Source organism: Trachemys scripta, chromosome 10 (genome assembly GCF_013100865.1).
Source record: "Trachemys scripta elegans isolate TJP31775 chromosome 10, CAS_Tse_1.0, whole genome shotgun sequence".
Classification (NCBI taxonomy): Eukaryota; Metazoa; Chordata; order Testudines; family Emydidae; genus Trachemys; species Trachemys scripta.
The window spans coordinates 63807301-63828332 of record NC_048307.1 but is presented as its reverse complement, the minus strand read 5'-3'; the positions used below and the strand labels follow the sequence as shown (position 1 = coordinate 63828332).

At 43.1% G+C, this 21032-nt stretch overlaps 1 protein-coding gene across 2 annotated transcripts in view; it reads left to right on the top strand.

Moving 5' to 3' along the window:
- Positions 1-4490, top strand: part of LOC117884452 (aromatase) — a 47315-nt gene extending 42825 nt beyond the window's left edge. For both annotated transcript variants that reach the window (XM_034784867.1, XM_034784866.1), the window contains one exon: positions 1979-4490. In XM_034784867.1, coding sequence (XP_034640758.1) covers positions 1979-2230 — 252 coding nt within the window. In that variant the 3' untranslated portion in view covers positions 2231-4490. The remainder of the gene's footprint in view (positions 1-1978) is intronic.
- Positions 4491-21032: the final 16542 nt, after the last annotated feature.

Sequence of the window (21032 nt, the reverse complement as noted above, 5' to 3'; positions counted from 1 at the left end):
GGTTCCTTGGTTTTTGATCAAATTAACTGGAAGTAAGCAGAAGACACTGCAATGCCTTCAATGATAAAGGACATGCACTATGAAATTTTAAGATCAATTTAGCACTTCTCAGGAGGCACTTAGCATTATCAGGCTTTAATGTTTTGAAGCAAGTCTTGAGTTCCTTAACTTCAAGAGGTAGCAGGCCTAAAAGCCATGCAAACTTGGAGGGTTTGATACGCTCTTCTCCTACAACAGGTACATCCCCACCTTGATCATACAGAGGAAGCCTCCCTGTACTGGTTTTGTGGGTTTTCCTACTATGCAAACATTAATATTAGTATTAATGTTTCCCAGAGTTTTAGTAGCACTTGTTATGGTGTGTGTGTGTTATATGTATATGTATATATATATATATTAAAAAAAAAAAAAGGGGGGGGGGATAGCTCAGTGGTTTGAGCATTGGCCTGCTAAACCCAGGGTTGTGAGTTCAATCCTTGAGGGAGCCATTTGGGGATTTAGTTGGGGATTGGTCCTGCTTTGAGCAGGGGGTTGGACTATATGACCTCCAGAAGTCCCTTCCAACCCTGATATTCTATGATTCTATAGAAGCAGCCATTTAACTAATGACAAACCAAAATTCTCAATAGGAGAAAAAAAAGCCCAAGGAAGATCCTTTAATAATAAAAGGCGATTGCAACTAAATTTTGCTGTTCATACATCGCAGTTGACATTGGGCCCAATCCTGCAAGTTGCTGAGGAGTCTAGCCCCGATGGTAAAATACACACACACACAAACTATTTTGTTATCTATTCAAAGCTTTTATTAAATATATATATATATTACACACACACACAAACTATTTTGTTATCTATTCAAAGCTTTTATTAGCTCTTGGCAAATACCTCCAAAAACATCCACACATTATATTCAAATAAAAAAGTGAACAGAAGAATTCATTTTGAAACCCATTTTGTGCTAATTTTTAGTGAATGTTTTGGGAAACATGTTTACTGGTGAGGATCTTTGCAGAAACAATTAGGAAAATATAAGAGGATATTTGCCATAAATTAATGTTGAACTCACAAACGTTAAGATTGAACCAGAAATGAGATCCTATGATTTATATTCATCCAGTCAGAGAATAAATAGTATCATGTACTCTATCCAACCAATCAAAACTAACCAACAAGGCGAATATTTTCATGTTGGTAGTTGACTATCAACAATGAACTTTGCACACAACCTTTATCCCAAGAATTAATCATTGTGGAAAATTCACAAAGAGAAAAAGTGGCTAAATTTATCAAGTTAATTATCGCTCTAGATTATTTCATCAATTTTACCCATTATTTCCATTCTAGCTATTTCTCTCAGTGGATTTCTTGATTGCTTTCTAAGCTCATTTTTCTGCTAAAAATGTTCCCCTCTGACCAAGTATTTAAAGCAGACACATTTTCTTGGGATTCATAACTAATGTAATGTGAGCAATACAGTCTGACTTGATGCATTCTGTTGGCCACATAACACACATTGTTCTAATCTAAATGAAAGCAACCCACGCCAATCAATAAGTTAATTGAGATATCATCATTGGAATCCAGACACACATTTCCAGATTCCTAGACCAGCTCCTGCCCTCATTCACACACTGTGCAAGACCACTGTAGTCAATGGGACCTACTGGCCCTCATTTCTGGGCAGAATTTGGCTGTCTCACTTTTGCAGTTCCTGAGGTCACAGAATGAGATTGCAATTTTAAATGTTGTTTCCACAAGTTTTTTTATTTGATTCTTTTTTTTTTTTTTAGAGAAGGATAAAAACAAACAATGATATTAAGGCCAGGAAGTCTGCATGTGGAAAAAATACTTAATCCAGAAAGAGTCTGTCTAAAGGTTCCCCATAAAATGCTTAGAGATTTTAATGATATTCTTAATAATTTAATGATGGAAATTGTTCTACATGCCCTCAATGGACCTTTCTCATTGTTTCACACAGGTGCCTTCTCGCTACTTTCAGCCATTTGGATTTGGCCCTCGTGGCTGTGTCGGAAAGTTTATTGCCATGGTAATGATGAAGGCAATCCTGGTGACTCTTCTGAGACGGTATAGAGTACAGACACCAAAAGGAAGAGGCCTTAAGAACATCCAGAAAAGCAATGACTTATCCATGCACCCGAATGAAAGACAGCCCTTCTTGGAGATGTTTTTCATCCCAAGAAGAAACATAGACAAGTGTCAGGATGACTAACAACAGATCGCTAGTTGTCTCAGAGCTAAGGTTTCTGCTGTTCTAGTCACATTCTGAGAAATATCCACCCCTCCTAGGTGCTGTCACGCATACTCTGAACTAAACATTTTGTTGCTCTTAGAGCAGCTATGCATTAAGTGATCACTTGTTCTGCTGCAAAGCAGGACCACATTCTGGTCACTACTCAAAACTGATAAATAAGTTCTAAGTATATAGACAAGTGCTGTTTTCAGTTGATGAGATGTTGCATACAGAAACTGTTACTTTTTTTAAAACATCCAATTCAAACAGAATTCTGTTCTGCTTCTCACACTATGCAAGTCCTGAGTGCTCTATGCCTGCAGACTTGCATGATATGGTTGGGGTTTGTTTGGGGCGGCGGGATTGTTTTGTTTTGGCAGAGCTGGGCCCCACAAGAAGCATCATCAGCTGTTGTTATAACAGCTCTAATTATCCGTCATCCAAAAACATTTTAGTGAACGCTACTAATGTTCATGTAAAGTATGAGAAACATTGGGAAATGTATGAACTGTAGCTAGCTATCTATATACATCTATAGCAATTACTAATTTCCTCTAAAGATAATGAGGATATAGCCAGTTTATCAATATACTGTCTATAGAAAGAGAAGTTGGAAACAATTTTTTCCCTCTACAATGTTTTTCTTTCTGGTATATTAAACAGATAAGATCAAAGAATGATTAAATTAGATACACTTTATTGATTATATTCAATTCTAAAAGTATCAAGAAATCGATAGCATTTGAGACAACTGCAGTAGGTTTTCAAGGTCTCTATTCCCGGAGTCATAGCCACAGCAGCTCCATAAGTGTCTTCACCTCACACCATTAATGTCCAATCATGACTGAAAAGGATGGAGCCCGACACCCAGGAGCTAAGGGAAGAGGGAACAGGTGCAGCACAGCATTCCCCAACCCTGAGGGAGAGCTTTCTCACCTCTCCCAGCTTGTGGGGAGTAGTTCTCCTTCCTCCTCAGCTGTTGCAATGAAAACATCCTATTTCAACTATTCTTATTTATTACATACATTACCATGGCACCTAGGAACCCTCATCCTGGATGAGAACCCCCTCTACTTTAACCACAGCTTACACCTGCCATGGACTTCTGTCTTAAAGGTTAAGATTGTGGGTTGTTCCTCCTAAAGAGGCCCCAGCAGGAGGGAGAATCCCTTCCAAATCTCTCACAACTCTCATCGCTCCTCTTTCAAGACAATGGGCCAAATGTTGCTCTCAAGTACATGGGTGCTCTCCCATTAACTTCAATAGAGCTACACTGGTGTAAATGAGAACAGCAGTTGGCTCAAGATGTGGATGCTGGTCACTCTTGACGATGACAATGGACTTCATTCATCCACTCCAGGCAGGGGTGGGGCTCAGGGGTTGACTGATCAGAGGTTTGCTGCATCAGTCAGGAAACATCCTGAAACAGTAAGCAGACATGTAAAGGGGATTTTTTCATACCCTTTATCAGGATTAGCTTTAAGAACAGGTCTGAAACCAGTTTTTGACCTTCCAGAAATCAGATATGTGAAAGTCAGTTAACAAGAGTTCCACATGCAGAGCAACATTTCCCGCAGAAAATGTGGCTAGGTGCAGAAGCATCTTTCATTGCACATTCCTATAGACTAGCACCCCAAGGTCCTTTTTATCAAAAGATGTCTGTTATCAGGTCAATGGGTCAGTAGCAACTGTCATAAAAATATACTTTGTGGTTTAATAAGAACCAGTGATTAGACAAGGAAATTCCAGTTTTTAAGCATAAGTATTCCAAATAAAGGGAGTCCTCAAAATTAATGTCTTGATAAAGGCCAAACAATCAATCAAAACCCTTCTCATTTAGCCTTTTCCTTACAGGTTAGTTAATCTGTACACAAATGGTCAAACAAAGTACATCATTCTATGCCTAGGACAAACCTGTTTTATGCCACTTAAGAGAATAGCAAAGTGAGGTCCACAACATCTCTCTCTGGCTAGTGTCCTTTTGCAAGGAATACACCAGGCAGTTCACTGCTCTCCCATAGCTCTGTCAAGAGCAAGATTTATCCAGTACTGAATATTAAAAGAAGAATATGACAATCACAGAAACAAATAAGAGTTTTCAGCCATGTGTAATGAAACAGTTTCAGTTGTGAATAATGATCAAGAAGAGAAGCTGCATATTTTGGGGACTTACAGAATCATCAAAAAATAGAACTGGAAGGGACCTCAAGAGGTCATCAAGTCCAGCCCCCTATGCTGAGACAGGACCAAGTTATCCTAGCCCAGTGGTGGGCAAACTATAGCCCGCATCTAGCCCTTAAGACATTTTAATCCGGCCCTCAAGCACCCACCGGGGAGCAGGGTCTGGGGCTTGTTCCAGTCGGGGAATGGGGTCGGGGGTTTGCCCTGCTCTGTGCATATTGTTGCTCCATGTGGCTCCTGGAAGCAGCAATATGTCCCCCCTACGGCTCCTACACGTAGGGGCAGCCAAGGGGCTCCGCACGCTGCCCCTGCCCCAAGCGTGGGAACCATGGCCAATGGGAGCTGCAGGGGCAGCACCTGCAGATCGAGCAGCATGCAGAGCTGCCTGGCCGTGCCTCTGTGTAGGAGCCAGAGGGGGATATGCCGCTGATTGAGGTAAGCGCCACCTGGGGCCTGCACCCCTGACCTCCTCCCATGCCCCAACCCCTTGCCCCAGCCCTGATCCTCCTCCTGCCTTCTGAACCCCTTGGTCCCAGCCCAGAGCACTCTCCTGCACCCCAAACACTCATCCTCAGAGCCCATACCCCCAGCTGGAGCCCTCACCCAACCTCCCACAGCCCAACCCTGTGCCCCAGCCCGCACCCCCAGCTGGAGTCTTCACTCCCTCCTGCACCCCATCCCCCAATTTTGTGAGCATTCATGGCCCGCCATACAATTTCCGTACCCAGATGTGGCCCTCGGGCCAAAAAGTTTGCCCACGCCTGTCCTAGATCATCCCTGAAAGGTTTGTCCAACCTGCTCTTAAAAACCATTGATGGGGATTAAACAACTTCCTTTGGAAGCCTATTCCAGAATGTAAGTACTCCGATAGGTAGAAAGTGTAACTAACCTAAATCTTCTTTAAGCCCATAATTTCTTGTCCTACCTTCGGTGGACATGGAGAACACCATCCTCTTTATTACAGTCTTAAACATATTTGAGGACTGTTATCAGGTCCCTCTTCCACCACCACCACCACCCCTCGTCTTCTTTTCTCAAGACTAAACATGCCAAGTTTTTTTTAAAACCTGACCTGGGGGAAATGTTATCATTTTTTGTTGCTCCCCTTTGGGTTACTCTCCAATTTTATCCACACTGTTTCTGAATTGTGGCACCAGACTTGGACACAGTACTCCAGCTGAGGTCTCACAAATGCCAAGTAGAACGGGAAGAAAAGGAAAAAAGATCTTCCAGGGAAGATGGTGCTACAAGGGAGTTCAAAGATCAAAATGGCAGCAGATTCATTTACTACTGCTAGCTAGCTAAGGCTTTTTCAAAGTGTCTTCCTTATAACTACTGGCACGTTATCTAAGTATTATATCTTGATGAAGTGCAGCCCCTAGATCATTCTGTCAACTAAGTGTATAGACAATACTAGGCATCTGTTTGGTAATGCTGACTTTGTGTTAAATATAAGACCCAGGAAAATGTTTTTATTGAAGCCTTATAGAAACAGGATATGAATTTCAAAAGAGCTTAAGTGAATACTATTGAATACTATTCGGAGCATGAATACTATTGACTTCCACTGGGATTTGTGTGCCTATGTCACTCAGGAACTTTAGAAAAAGTCATGCCCAAAGAGTTGGATAGAAAAAAAAGAAGTGGTAATGAACTAGTTAAATTCCCCACCTTACACTACTAGGGCACACCAGATAACCTGATATAGAATCCCATAGGGAATGACTAGAAGAAAAGCAACAACAAAATTCAAGTCCCATTAATTAGTAACTGATGTGTTCACCTCAGATTTGCCTATAGATTGTTTCAATTGTAAATTGTTTGTAAGTTATTTCAGATCCCTAGGTTAAGAGAGCTGCCTAAACAAAACATTAATGTATTGACAGTCTTGGTAGAGAATAGATAAATTATTACAAAGACTCTGGAGATTACATATTGTAGCAGTTCTCACTGGAGTGGCTTTATTCTTTTTGGGCTTCTGCACAGACGTGGTGACCCTCACATGAACAAAAGCATTTTTAATAGGGCTGTCAAGCGATTAAAAAAAATAATTGTGATTAATCACACTGTTAATAATAGAATTTAGAAACATAACAAAAGTAATATTGTCGAATGAAGAGAGTTTTGTTTTGTTATTTGTAAATTTATTTTCCATAAATATTTTGAATTAGCCTTGTCCCTGTGTGCTTTGATAATAGTGGGCTTGATCCTGCAGTCATTATTCCGATTGCTGTTTACCTACGAAAGGACTACAGGATTGGACCCATAAACAGTTAATCTGGGCCCCAATCTTCCAAAACATCACTCAAGCCAGCTGTTGGTATATATATATGGCTACTTGTAAGGGTATTTGCAGGATCAGGCCCATATTTTTTTCTTGTGCTTTTCTTCATCCCCACAAGATCTGCAAATAGTGAAAACACTTTTCAAAGTTTGCAGTGTGAATGCAAGCAAATGCATTGATTTAGATATGAATGTGCTATTATACCTTGTTATTGCTCTGAATTTAAATGTTTCATTATCAGGTATTGTGAAAAGTTTATTGACCTTCAGAATGACATTGGGTCTATTATTGTGCAGTAACTAATTCATTAGTGTTAAATCTATTCATCAGATCAAAACTGTTAACAATATTTTATGAGTTAATGTCATTATAGATGAACAGACCTTAAATATGGCAAAGGTGTTTGACAAATAAACTACAAATAAAAGTACTGTGCATAAAAAAGTTATAAATTGTCCATTTTACTTCATGATCTCAAACTACGAAAAATAAAATAAAATGTGTATATTTACACAATCAGTACTTAAAATATTAGATACAATGGGTGAAGTCCTGGCCCTATGGAGGTCCATGACAAAGCTCCCATTGAGTTCAATGAGGCCAGGATTTCACACAATGGTTTTCGATTCAAGCAGTGAGAGATTAAATCATTTAAATTCAAACATGAGTTTGTCTGTTTACTCTGGAATACACTGTGAAATTATGTCACAAGTCTTCAATGGAAAGAAAGTGGGCCAAATTCGCCTCATTTATACCAGTGACACTACACTGAAATCAACATAGTTGCACAGGAATAACAAGGAAGAATTTGGTCTGGCACTACAAATCGAGAAGAGCGCACTAGCCTAGATCTAAAGGAAAGAACTAAGATTTGATGTCTTAAGGGCTTAAATTTATATTTTATTATTTATTAACAAAAAGCCGGGGGAATCCAGAGGAATGGTAACCCTAGGAGTGGCTGGACTCTTGTTGGAGGAGTTAGGGTTGCCAACTTTCTAATCACACAACTGAACACCATAGCCCTGCCCCCCATTCACTACATTTCCACCCCCCAGTGGCTTGCTCTCCTCACTCACTTTCCCTGGGCTGGGGCAGGGGGTTGGGGTGTAGGGTTGAGGGATTTGGAAATAGGAGGGGACTGTGGGTTGAAGGGGGGAGGTTGGGCTCTAGGCTGCGGGTGAGGGCTCTGGGATAAGGGGTTCAGGATGTGGGAGGGGGCTCTGGGCTGCAGCAGGGGGTTGGGATGTGAGGTATCTGGGGTGCGGGCTCTGGGCTAGGGCTGGGAATGAGGGGGCTCAGGGCTGGGGTTGAGGGTTGGGGCGTGGGCTTACCTCAGGCAACTCCCAGTCAGCGGTTCAGTGGGGGGGCTAAGGCAGGCTCTCTGCCTGTCCTGACAGCGCATTGAGTGTACTCTGGAAGCAGCCAGATGGGGGTGAGGAGGAAGGATGTGGAGGGGAAGGAGGCCCTGTCAGCAGGCACCACCACCCCAACTCCACTCCAGCTGGTGCTTGGGGTGTGGGCAGTGTGCAGAGTCCCATGCACACCCCCCTCCCCTGCCTAGGAGCTGGACCTGCTGGCCGCTTCCGAGGCGCAGCACAATGCCAGGCAGGTAGGGACTAGGCTGCCTTGGCGCTGCAGCACTGCCAGCTGGACCTTTAACAACCCGGTCGGCTCTGCTGACTGGAGCCGCCAGGGTTCCTTTTCGACTGGGTGTTCCGGTCAAAAACTGGACACCAGGTCACTCTAAGAGGAGCGTAGCGAGGCGGTCTGGCTCCCTGCCGCCCTCCAGCAAACCCTGCGCCCGCCCCTCAGAGGTCAAGGCGCAGGACAGGAAGTATAAAAGCCCGACCCAGAGCTCCCTTGAAACTCAGCCACCGGAGAGACCAGACGCCTGTGGCGTAGCTCCCAGTGGAGAGACCATGACCATCGGCGGCTGACCTGAGGACTGGCCAGACCAGCCAACGCGTGATGCTAGCCCAAGCCCAGAGACACTGCCAAGCCTACCACTCGCCCATTACCCTGAGGAACTGCCAGGCCTACCGTTTGCCAGTTACCCCAGGAGCTGCCAAACCAGCTGCTCGCCAGCTACCCCGAGGAGCCCATGGTGTGTGACCCCGTGGAGGACGCCATCCAGACCCAGGTACCTCTAAAGGGGGAGATAGGAAGTAGCCCAGGGGCAGCCGACCCTAGTCTGGCTGCAAAATTGCCAGAGCCAATGTCAGTGTGTTGCGGTCAGGATCCGCACTGACAGGGCAGCAGGTCTTCTGCCGCTGCTAGGGTCCTGGGCTGGGACGCAGTGGTGTGGGAGGGCCTGCATCTCCCCCCCCCCGGCCACCCACCTCGCGAGTGGCAGTCTCCCCCTCTCCCCAGCTGCTCAGAGCCAGGAGCCTAGGGTTTGCTATTCAACTGTTTGCTCAGCCCCTGCCTGAAGGCCTGAGCTACTGACTGTTTGCCGTACAGCCAAGCTAGTTCCCCGACACACCTGACCAAAGTAGCGTTGCAGTCTGGCTCCCTGCCGCCCCGGAAGGGGATGAGTCCCAGCCAAACTGCCCTACAGGAGTCCCCCAGAAGGGAGGAGAACTGGATGGTGGCCAGAGGGCTGTGCCACGAAACAGACACCAAGAGAAAAGAGCCATAACGGGTCTGCAGGCGGAAGCGAGGACAGGAGAGCCACCACCATCCAAGGGCACCCCTGCTGGGACTGAGCTAATTCCCGAAACGCCCAACAGGAGGCACCAGTGTGGTGAGTGACCCTGTGACAACTTATCTTTCATTTTTAAAGTTGGTCTTTTAAAATGGAGACTTTTGATTGTGCCTTTTAGTTTGTACCAGCTCCACATTATTGTTAAGACAAATTGACTTAAAAATTGACTTTTTAAAAAAGTCATGTGCAGCATTGACATATTAGTAAGAACATACATCCCACGCACTGCAGTCCCCTTAAAAGGTGCTTTCATAAAACTAGAGGATGTCATTCACATATTTACCATCTTTTCTTTATTTACTTATTGTAATTAAATGTTATTTAATTACAATGGCAATTTAAAAGATTTAAGAGTGGGCACTGTATTGTGATTACACTCCAGCAGATGGCACACACAGAAAATGTATACATGCAACAGGAGCACTTTCAGTATTAACATACTCTATATTGGAGCTCGAATCCAATGGGCAAACCCTAAAGATTGTATTCAGTTATCACTCAGTCTTTTAATGGGAGTGTGCATGAAGTGAGTGGGAATTTGTGTAGGAAGGAGTGAAAACTAAAGGTCTTAGTATTTAGGATGGATGAACTTTCTATATGTGGGGATTCTCATTTATCAGAGTGATGTTGGGTACATCACAGAATATTTCAACAATCTGAAATGGAAGGCGTGCAGCAAATGTGCTATTTTTACTCTACAATAGGGTCCCAGGCACATGGCTCTGCCTGCCTCCCTCACTGGCAGAGCCACTGAGGCAGAAGCTGTGATCAATTCCTCATCACTGCAGCTCCATGCTGGTTTGGATCCAGCAGCAGGAGAGAGGGAGCTTCACTTCCTGAAACCCCTGCACTGTATCAGCCTCAGTGGCTTGGAGGAGAAATTGCAGAGAAATCCTTTAGCCCTGCTGGAGGCACAACATCCACAGTGGGGCTTTACATCTGCAACCACCCCCCATGCTTGGGGCTAGGAATCTTCTCTCTGCATCTGCTTGGTGCCTAGTTATAACCCATTCTGCAGCAGAGAGGCCAGCACATAAAAACTGAAGGCCTGAATTGTGATTTAAGAAGGACCAGACTTTGAGTAAAAAGTTAAAATCTAACCTTTCTCCCAGATAGTGTGTTTAAAAAACACTGTTCAAAATTGAGTTAACGAGTATCAAAATATAAAGGGGAAGGTACATGAATCTGTAGAACAGGAACTGTCCCTGTCTCGATGAGCTCATGTCTGAGTAGTGTATGCCTGATTAGTTACAACTTTTTGCTAGCTTTGCATTTGGGTGTTATTTTTTGAGTCAGGACATTCTAGGATGGTTAAGAATGTCTGTCTGTGGACTGACCCATGACCTCAAAATACCCAGGAACCTGCTGACTTTTTTTTTTTTTTAAATCTGTGGACATTCTGAGCCTGAAGTGACTGGAAAGTTTTTCATTTCTATGAAGGGGACCTAATCAGACCCCATTGGGTGATGTCCATGGCTTCAGAAGAAGAATTCTCTATTCTGATGTACCAAGAAGCTCCTAAGAGAAATTTCAAAGGAGAAAATGCCAGCCAGGTCACCATGTTCAAAAAGTGGAAGGAAGGAACATTACTGCTGACTTGCTTGCTTCTGGGTTGTTTGCTTGCTATGGCCATTGGTGGCTGGTCTCTGGCTATATATTGCTACTGTCTACAAAGAGGCCAGTGCTTCTTCCACCTTCCTGTCTGGTAGCGGGAGTCCAACAGCATGCAACATCTACTATACTCTACAAGCAATTAACCTCTAGCCAGCAATTCTATCAACATTAAATACTGGAACCAGTAAGAGCATTGGGTAATTGTTGTTTTCCAACTAAATACCTGATTCCTGAAGCTGAATGAAATCACAAAAGTCACAGCAACCTCCTGCAAAAGTATCAACCTTTTTGGTTTGGTTTTTCAATGTCTATTAGTAGAAGAACATTTCCACCTCAGCCTCCTTGCCATCTGCTGGAGTTAAAAACAAGTGCTAGTAGAGAGGGTGAGTGCATGGCTAGAACTCATAGAATTTGAGAAAAGTGACTGTAGAATAGTTTTTCAGATATGAAAGGTTAAACATTCCTCAGCACTAGGTTAAACGTCCTTGCTATCTAAAAGATCACACATGTTTCATGGGTTAGGAGTTGTATGCTTAATCCTGAGAAATCATGTTATTTTCACCTAAATTTATTACATTCAATATTCAAAAAACAAGATCTGTCATCTTGAATTACAGTATATTGGAATTCATTGTAACCCTCAAATTACTACCTTAAATTAGCTTCAATCTGGGCAGAGCCTGCTCCAGACACAGCGCAGCAAGCTGGTGCTTGGGGCAGCCCCTGGAAGGAGGCAGCATGTCCGGATCTTCAGCGGCGAGTCCCTCTCAGAGGGAAGGACCAGCCGCTGAATTGCCGCTGAAGAATGAAGCAGTGTGGGAGAGCAGCCACCAAAGTGCTGCCGATCGTGGCCTTTTTTTTTTTTCTCCCCCTCCCCCCCTTCACAACTTGGGGTGGCAAAAAAGCTAGAGCTGGCCTTGAACCTGGGAGTAATTTGATCCTCCCTGTATCATCTATTTGGCTGGAGCCTAAATATATCAATTGGCACTGAGATTGATAATGCCCTGTTTTGGGTGTTGATATCTTGACAAGAATGCTGCTTTCTCACGTTATTAAATAGAAGTTATAAGGAACTGGCTGGTTTATTAGATATGGTTTAATCAACCTGATAACTAGACTCATTTGATTAATGTTAACCCACTTCCCTTTAATTTGAGGTTTTTTTTATTTATTGTATTGTAGACTCATTTTTAGTCATTCAGTTTAGATAATGAACTATATAAACATTGTAAACCCATGTGGTTTGGATGTTCCCTCCCAAATGTCAGAGCCCTTAATTTGAGGAATCACCATCCCTAGTCGTGTTCCATAACAGCAAATGCTACATTGATAGTTTCTTTCAGGGTGGTGCAATCAGACCAAACCAACATGAGGAGAGCATAAAACAGCATTATTACGCTATTAAGTATGGTGCTAACTGCATTAAGCAAATTGGCATTTAGTTCCATTTCACAAAGCACGTTTCTATTTTGTGAAAAGATTAGATTCAGCTACTGAATTAATACTAAAACAGCGGCATATGGATCTTTGTGTTTGATGCTTACAGATTTCAAATGAAATTTCACCAGCTCAGCTATATAAATAAAATGAAACCATATTCACCATATCTATATATACACTTTCTGTCTTCTGCTAGAAGATTAATGCAATGTATTACAAGTGTTTTTTCTTTTCCTCTAAGAATCTCAAAGCATTTTCCTCATATTAATTACACATCACAACACCGCTTTGAGGTAGGTGATTGTTATGCCCATGCTACAGATTGGTAGTTTGAAATACAGAAAGGTAAGCAACTTGTCCTGAACTCCCAGTTTACTCAGTGGTAGAAAAAGAACCAAGGAACCAGGACCCCTAATCCTCAGCCACTAAACAGGCTCTTTCATTACAGCAAGAAAGATGTATCACTGGGAAAGTACTAGAGCTGGTTGAAGTTCTCTGGATTTTGAGTTTGATGGTTTGGGGGAGGGGGAAAGAGGTTAACTCTGAAAAGTACTGTAGGAACTGTCATAACAAGGAATCTGTGAGGGTTCTTGTTTTGTTTTTAGAACTACAACTTAAAGATTTCAGACATACATATCTTCATATAATTATCTATTAAAAAGAGGTGATACTAAAACTTAGGGAACATTCTGCACCCCTAGCCTGTGGGACAATGGCTACTCTGAATGAAGGATTTAGCCCTAGTAAGAGCACATTTAAATCAGTCAAGGCTTCATAGTTTCCACCACCAGGCTTCCTATCTGAGAAAGAAACATCTCCTACAAGCCTGGTTCTATTCTCTCCTGAACCAACTATCTCAAAGTCCCCCAGTGGAGCCAGAACTTACACTGCTGGAGCCCTATCACTTGACTTGCTCTGAGAGGATCTGGATCTAAGTATCTAATAGTTATATTTTTGGGTTAGAGAGAGCTGTGTTGCAATACTGATGTGCAGGAGTTTATTCCCAATATTGTAACTTCTAAACAGGCCATGCTATTGCAATGCTCTTTAAAGTTGGTAAGGCTCAGGACCATTCTGATTGCTAGTGGTAACGAAATCCATAGCTAAGGGTATGATACCTGAGCTTACATTTAGAAATACATTAGTGGTCTCTCTCATTGGAGCCTTGTTGCTGTGATCTGGTATTACAAATGGCTCAATTTCCCATTCATCTGAATTCATCACATAAAGTCCGCTCTAGAGAATGTAGTTCTCCACAGAATAAACACAACAAGGTTAGTGGCAATACACACTGCACAAGGTCTGAGGAGGGGAGGCCAAAACCAACCCCAGCCAGCAGAATTTCTTGTTCCAGGAGGCAGGCTGACTTTCTTCCATTCCCTTAAGCAGCAGGTCAGAGAAGGCACATCTTAACCAAGTTCTTTAAGGCCTAGGTCAGGCTGGGGCCCAGGGGCCTTCAACCCAGAGCAGCTAGCAGAGCTGTTGCCCCTTCTCTCTATCTTGCTTAGCTTCCTTTTCCTGTTTAAATGTAGCCTCAACCCCAGGGTGCTCCTTGATGGCACTCAGGCTGTTCTGTACATAAGCTTCAGGCTATCCCTGCCCCACATACCCATGTGCTTTGGCCCTGTTTTGGATTAATTACTTCCCAAGGGTGAGAATTCAGTCATCGAAAATGGGTCACATTCTGTTGATTCCAATGAGTTTGATCAAGTGCAAAATTTGACCCAAAATATTATTCAGTTCTTGGCCTCTGATGAGACTGTCAAAGAGGGATGCTACAACACCACTTGGGAAGAAAAAAAAGTGCCAGCTAGCCATGTGAGTTTTGTGATGTGGACATGCATCCAACAAGAGTTGAAGCAAGTTCACTAACCTATTGAACAAACATGAGATGGCCTTTCAAACACTATCACCATAGGCTGGATTTGAATTAGAGGTAAGAGGAACTAGAGTCCCATTAGTTATCACTCTAAGCAATTAAGCCTTTGGCAATCCAAAGAACTATTTTTGATCCTAGAAAAGTCTTTAGAATAGCATGAAGACAGCCATTTATTCATCAAAATGGTGCTGTCTGATTTATGTTTTCTTTAGGGTTCATTCCAGTATTCTTTCATCTCTCATTAAAAGTCAGTGGGACTTGGGCACCTAAATGCCCAGGTCACTTCTGAAATATACGCTTTACAAAATGGTACCCTCAATCCATTTTAAAATGAACACTAAAGACCTTCCCGTTTGACCAGCCAAACAGACAGTACATGAAACCTGCTTACAGTCTATATTGGAAATTAATCCCACAACCTGTTAAATCAGTTATCAGCATGGGATACATTGTTTACTGTCTAGGTAGCCTGTCCCCTATTACTATTTGCTTTTCAAATTAAATCAATCCTGAAATGTTAAGAATGTGTACATTTGGTCCAATAATTACTGCCAGCTCCAGTGTGTCTATCTTTGTGCACACTAAGTGCAAAGAGATTTTCTAGTTCCATTTTATCCTTGTAGCAATGATTTTACTCTAACTTTTAAGACTTTTCAGTGTCCTGTCAGGCTGCAACAAGATGAAAAAAGTGAGCAATACTAAAACAATAAGATGTATCTGTCAAGGTCAAAACTCCTTAGAACTGCATGCAGAGACTAACACATTCCTACTTGTAGGAAAGTCATGTTGAGGTATATGTATAAAAGCCTCATACCTTCACATAAGAATGCACTGCAAATGGCAGAAATTAAAGAATGCATTGGGATGAATGTGCGGTCAATAAAAATAAAACAGATCATAACAAACTAACATAACTTGAAAGTTATAGCAGACATCTTATTGCTTTAGGGATGAAGCCAATTTCCAATGGAATGTACTACCAGCTATGCATTTATTTTAATTGAGGTAAAGGTACATTGTTCACTGAAAGAAAGAAGTTACTAAATCTTCTGAAATAAGTTTAGTTAAAATTGTTTAACTCTAAGGTTAGAGCTTAACTACTCCCACTTGGTCGTATGTCACAAATATTGCATGCATTCATTTATATACAATGAACTAGAGATGAGCTGGGACAAATTCCCAAGCTTTAGGTATGTTCAGAGCCAGATCTAGATCCAAATTCTGTTACTGAATTCTATTTTGGGCTGAACTACAATCCCAGCTCAGAACTCCCTCAAACTTTAGGAAAGTTGCACTCAGATCCTTAATGTGCATCTTGGGCCCATTTCTCTTGTACAAAATCCACTAGAATTCCCAGAGAACTCAAACACTTGTATGCTGGAATCCTTACTGTGTCCATTATTTTCTCATTGGGATATGTAAGCTCAGGATTATTGACAGGCAAATCTCAAAAGGGTCACAGAACATTCCAAAGCATAGATGTCTACTCAAAGCTTAACCCATTTGGTCTGGTTATTGGATTGGAAAAGTCACAAAAACAGTCTCGTGTGTGAGATTTCCCCAGACTTCCCAGAAATTAAAGTGTTCTTGTGGTACCTGTTCTTTAGCACATCCACTTCCAGTCCAATGAAAAACCACCCATGAAATGGAAAACAGAGAGAATTGGGTCCAACCTACAAAATAGGGAGTTCACAATCCAAACCTAAGGGGCGGAGTGTTCAGATCTGGGGATTGATTCAAGCCCATCTCTAGTGGGGGAAATGACGGAATATTTCCAGATCTCAAAGATTCAGGTGCAGTTCAAAGTTTGGTCACAGGTTCAGGTAGGTTCTTATTTTATCCAAACCTGTTAGCTCACTCATTCCTGTTCAGGACTTAAAACCATGTGCACAATAAAATTAAGACCTTAAAAAGAGCAACTCAGAGCAGGCATTTCTGAAACAGTTATATGACCATTAAAGTACATTCTGCCTCTATTGCTATGCTTTTTAGCTATGGCATTGCAGCAAGTACAGAAATGGAAATGCATTAATTGTGCCGAGTACAAAGGGCATGATTCCCTGCTAACTTTAAGGCACAGAACCCATCAAGGGCTGTATCTAGGCAGTACATCCATAATGAAGAATTTAAATGTAGTAATACTACAAGTTTTCCAATAATACACGTATCCAGCTGTTGATCTGGAGTTGAAGGATGGCCAAATACATAATGAAAGTGGTTTGTGCAAGTGATTATAACCCAAACACCGCTCCAAGCCACTTGATCGGCTTTGGGATATTTTCCCAGGAAAATACAGTGAAAGACAATAGTTGAGAAGGAATAATAAGAGAATGGAAAGAAGTCAATCCATGTATTACTCCTCCTGAGCTCAAATGTTTCTTTAACATTTTGAGATAACCATGTAATGACATATATCCATTTATATTGAGATGCAGCAAGGGACTATGGCTGGGACTTTCAAAGGTGACTAATAAATTAGGGAACCAACTACTTAAATCCCAGCCTATTTAAGCCAGTCTGTAAAGCTTATTTTGAATTAGACAATTTAAGAGAACAGAGCAGTTGTTGCTAACTTGTCTCAGTTAATTTTCATATATTAATAGCTTTTTTTTTATCTGAGTAGGTGCAATGTCTCTGTGCTTAGAACAATGACTCATTTAAGATAGAATAATTATTTTTAGGCAGACTAATTCTCGTACACAAGTTATACAGCTGATAAAAAGTAGCACCAGGGTTGTCCAAGACAACTCTGTTATCGGGTTGACTGTCAAACCATGGTTTGGGGGTTAGATTTTTGTTTTGGATTTTTTGTTGTTTTTAAGTGTGTTTGCATATTCCTTAGGCATCCATACTACACACCCATTGAAGTTAATGGAAAAATCCCAGTCAGCTTCAGTGGGAGCAGGAATAGGCCAGAAGAAATTGTGATAGTCTATAATTAAGTATTTTATAGATGCTATGGGCCATATTCTCAGCAACTCAAAATTGGTATAGCTCCATTGATTTTACTGAAGGATCTGGTCCTATATATCCTATAGAAATTTGTTATATACAGTATATGCCAATTAACACCAGTTGAGGATCTGGCCCTGTATGTCCTATAGGAGTTATAGGACTAGATCTTCAGAAGGTGTAAATTAGCATAACTGTCATCTTTGGAAAATATTCACACTGAATTAAGAATTTTCTTTCTACCAAAGTTTTCTTCAGATCACTCCATTATCTGGTAACCAATGGCTTTAGTTTTCATTTATTTAGGTGGGGGGAACCAGCCTCAGAACTCAGACACCCACTTGAATAATTTAAAATAGAAACTGCTGCTCCATGGTGGAGGTGATGAAAAACTGTCTCCTCACAGGAGAAGTGGTGCGAATATATATCTATTTATTAAAAAGAAAATGTGCTGTTCACTAATGCTGCAGAGGGGTGTAAGGCAAGTTCTTACTTGTCGTTACTCCCTTGCATGGGCAGAGTCTAAGTCCTATCTAGTCCAATTTAGCCCTGAACCATCTGTGGCATGATTTTCTATAGTTACTATCAGAATTATAAAAAAAAAAAAAAAAAAAATTACTTCTTCCTCCAACCCTTTTTAATGGGCTAAATCCTTCTTGCCTCAGTTTTCCCTCAGGTGCAACTCCCGCAGAAGTCAATGGGCTAAATCCTGCAGTCTTTTATTGATTTTAACAAGAATTTTACCTGAATAAGGACAGAAGTAACCCAAGAAATGACAAAGATTTTGTTTGATTTTTATTTTTTTGTAAATGCAGCTGAGATAGAAAAGCTTTTCACAAAACTGCAGAGCACAGGTCAGCAAAAATCACAGAGTTCTAATCCGGGGTATTATTACATAGATAATTGAGACAATTAGGAAAACTTAGGGTATGTCTACACTGCAGCTGGGAAGTGCGATTCCCAGTATGGGTAGACAGATCTGTGCTATGTCAGCTCAAGGTAGCATGCTAAAAATAGCAGTGTGGCAGAATGCGCAGTGGCTCCAGCTAGCTGCTGGAGTCTGAGCCTGCCCATCCCCTGAGTCTGAACTTGGGAAGCTAATCCGAGCCACCATCAGCGCTACAAGGTCCACACTGCTATTTTTAATATGCTAGCTCGAACTGAGCTAGTGCAAATCTGTAGACCTGTGCTGGGAATCACACCTCTCAGCTGCCATGCAGATATACCCTTAGAGCAGAGGTGGGCAAACTATAGCCCGGGAGCCTCCAGATGTTTTAATCCGGCCCTCAAACTCCTACCAGGAAGTGGGGTCTAGGGCTTGCCCCGCTCCGGCGCTCCAGCCGGGGAGCAGGGTCAGGGTCTTGCCGCACTCCGAATGGCTCTCAGAAGCAGCGGCACGTCCCCACTCCAGCTCCTCTGCGCACTGCCCCCACCCAAGCGCTGCCCCCACAGCTCCCACTGGCCGGGAGCCTGCGCATAGGGCAGCACGCAGAGCCACCTGGCAGCGCCTCCGCATAGGAGCCGGAAGGGGGACATGCCACTGTTTCTGGGAGCTGCTTGAGGTAAGCGTCGCCCGGAGCCTGCCCCCTGACCCCCTCCCATGCCCCTAACTCCCTGCCCTGATCCCCCCCTCACCCTCCAAACCCCTCGGTCCCAGCCCGGAGTACCCTCCTGCACCCCCAACTCCTCATCCCCAGCCCCACCCCAGAGCCTGCATCCCCAGCCGGAGCCCTCCTGCACCACAACCCCCAATTTTGTGAGCATTCATGGCCCGCCATACAATTTCCATACCCAGATGTGGCCCTCGGGCCAAAAAGTTTGCCCATCCCTGCCTTAGAGGAATTCCAATTGGATACACTACTTTAAAAAAGAAGATGCATCATGCTATTATTTTAAGGAAAATGTCTAAAGACATGCAGCCACACAGGAAACCCCTAAGGTTAACCTAGACCAGGGGTCGGCAACGTTTGGCACGCGGCTCGCCAGGGTAAGCACCCTAGCGGGCCGGGCCAGTTTATTTACCTGCTGATGCGGCAGGTTCAGCCAATTGAGGCCCCCACTGGTCACGGTTCACCATCCCGGGCAAATGGGGGCAGCGGGAAGCCGCGGCCAGCACATCCCTCGTCCGCGCCTCTTCCCGCCGCCCCCATTGGCCCCAGACGGCGAACCGCGGCCAGTGGGGGCCGCGATCAGCCGAACCTGCCACGTCAGCAGGTAAATAAACTGGCCCGGCCCGCTAGGGTGCTTACCCTGGCGAGCCGCGTGCCAAACGTTGCTGACCCCTGACCTAGACAGTAATGAAACTTGGTTCTTACCACAATCACCTTACTCAGGGCCTTTGGTTCCTTTCCATGCTAAAATGGGAGAACAGGCCAGTGATCACTTTGCTTGACTGAAAGCAATCTGGGATTCAAGAGTTAAAGTTTGTTTGGCACTTTGAAAGTGTAAAGGGCCATGTAAGAGCTAAGTATTATCGATAATCATTATTATTGTATTGTCTTTGAGTATAGCATTTCAGGTATCAAGTTGGTGAGTTTGTGGATTCACTCAAGTACAAAAAAGGCATAGATATTTCACAGAAAATACCCTGGAGCAAAACAGAATAGATACGTAGTTAATGAAAAATAATCAGTCAAATGATGGCTGACAAAAGCTACCAAGCTTAGTGGTTTGGGATGAAACTAGTCCGATATTATTCAGAGACATTACTAGACTAACCTTGCTGTTCTTCATTGATTAAGTTATTCAATGACTCAGTTGTTGAGATAATTGACCAGCTCTCTGCTGGACACTTGCTCTGTTATTTCACTCCTATTCCTGGGCCTTTTCTTTCCCTCCTTGAGATGTAGCATCTCTTGTCCTCTCATTTGATTGTCTTGATCTCATTCTCTTGTCATCTTGTATCATTTTCCAGCCCATCACTCTATTTCTTTTTCCTACAGGTATTCCACTTTTCTTTCATTTCCTCCAACCCACTCCTCTACTCTTCTCACAACTGCCACCTTCTTGTCTAACCCCCATCTCTGCCTCCATTTCCAATGTGCCCAGCCTTCTCTCTTTTCTTATGCATCCTCTTTCACTGCCTGGAACCTTCCTTTCCCCCCTTCATCCCTTACCTCATTCACTCTCTGTCTCTTCCAATCTCTTCTGGTCTCACCTTGCAATTCCTCTTGGCCAGCACAGCCTGAACTTTGCAAGACTCTAAAGCAAGAGCACAGGAGAGTCTGCTGGGCTCATGTCTGTCTTTTCAGTCTGTGATCTGGTCCAAAATGCAGCAGAAATGCCACAATTAGACTTTGTGGAAAGGGAGGACAAGCTAGGGTGATCAGATGTCCCAATTTTATAGGGACAGTCCCGATATTTGGGGCTTTTTTTTTATATAGGCTCCTATTACCCCCCTACCCCCGTCCCGATTTTTCACACTTGCTGTCTGGTCACCCTAGAACAAGCACTGAAGAACTGCTGTAGTCCATGGTACAGAGTACCATGGTGTTCCTCACTGAGTGTGAAAGTAGGGTTGCAATCTGGACAGCTAAGGGTTGATAGCTCCAGGGACAGATTCTACAGGGACTGGCTTACACCTTTGTGTAGTGGAGAAGTAGCTGGAAGCAACCTATATACATCTGTGCATACCCAGCAGTAACAGCTGCAGCCCACCTGGGTAGGTGCCTCAGATCTCATTGGTTGAGGGCAGGCTTCCATCCCCTTTATTTCAGGTTGTTAAAGC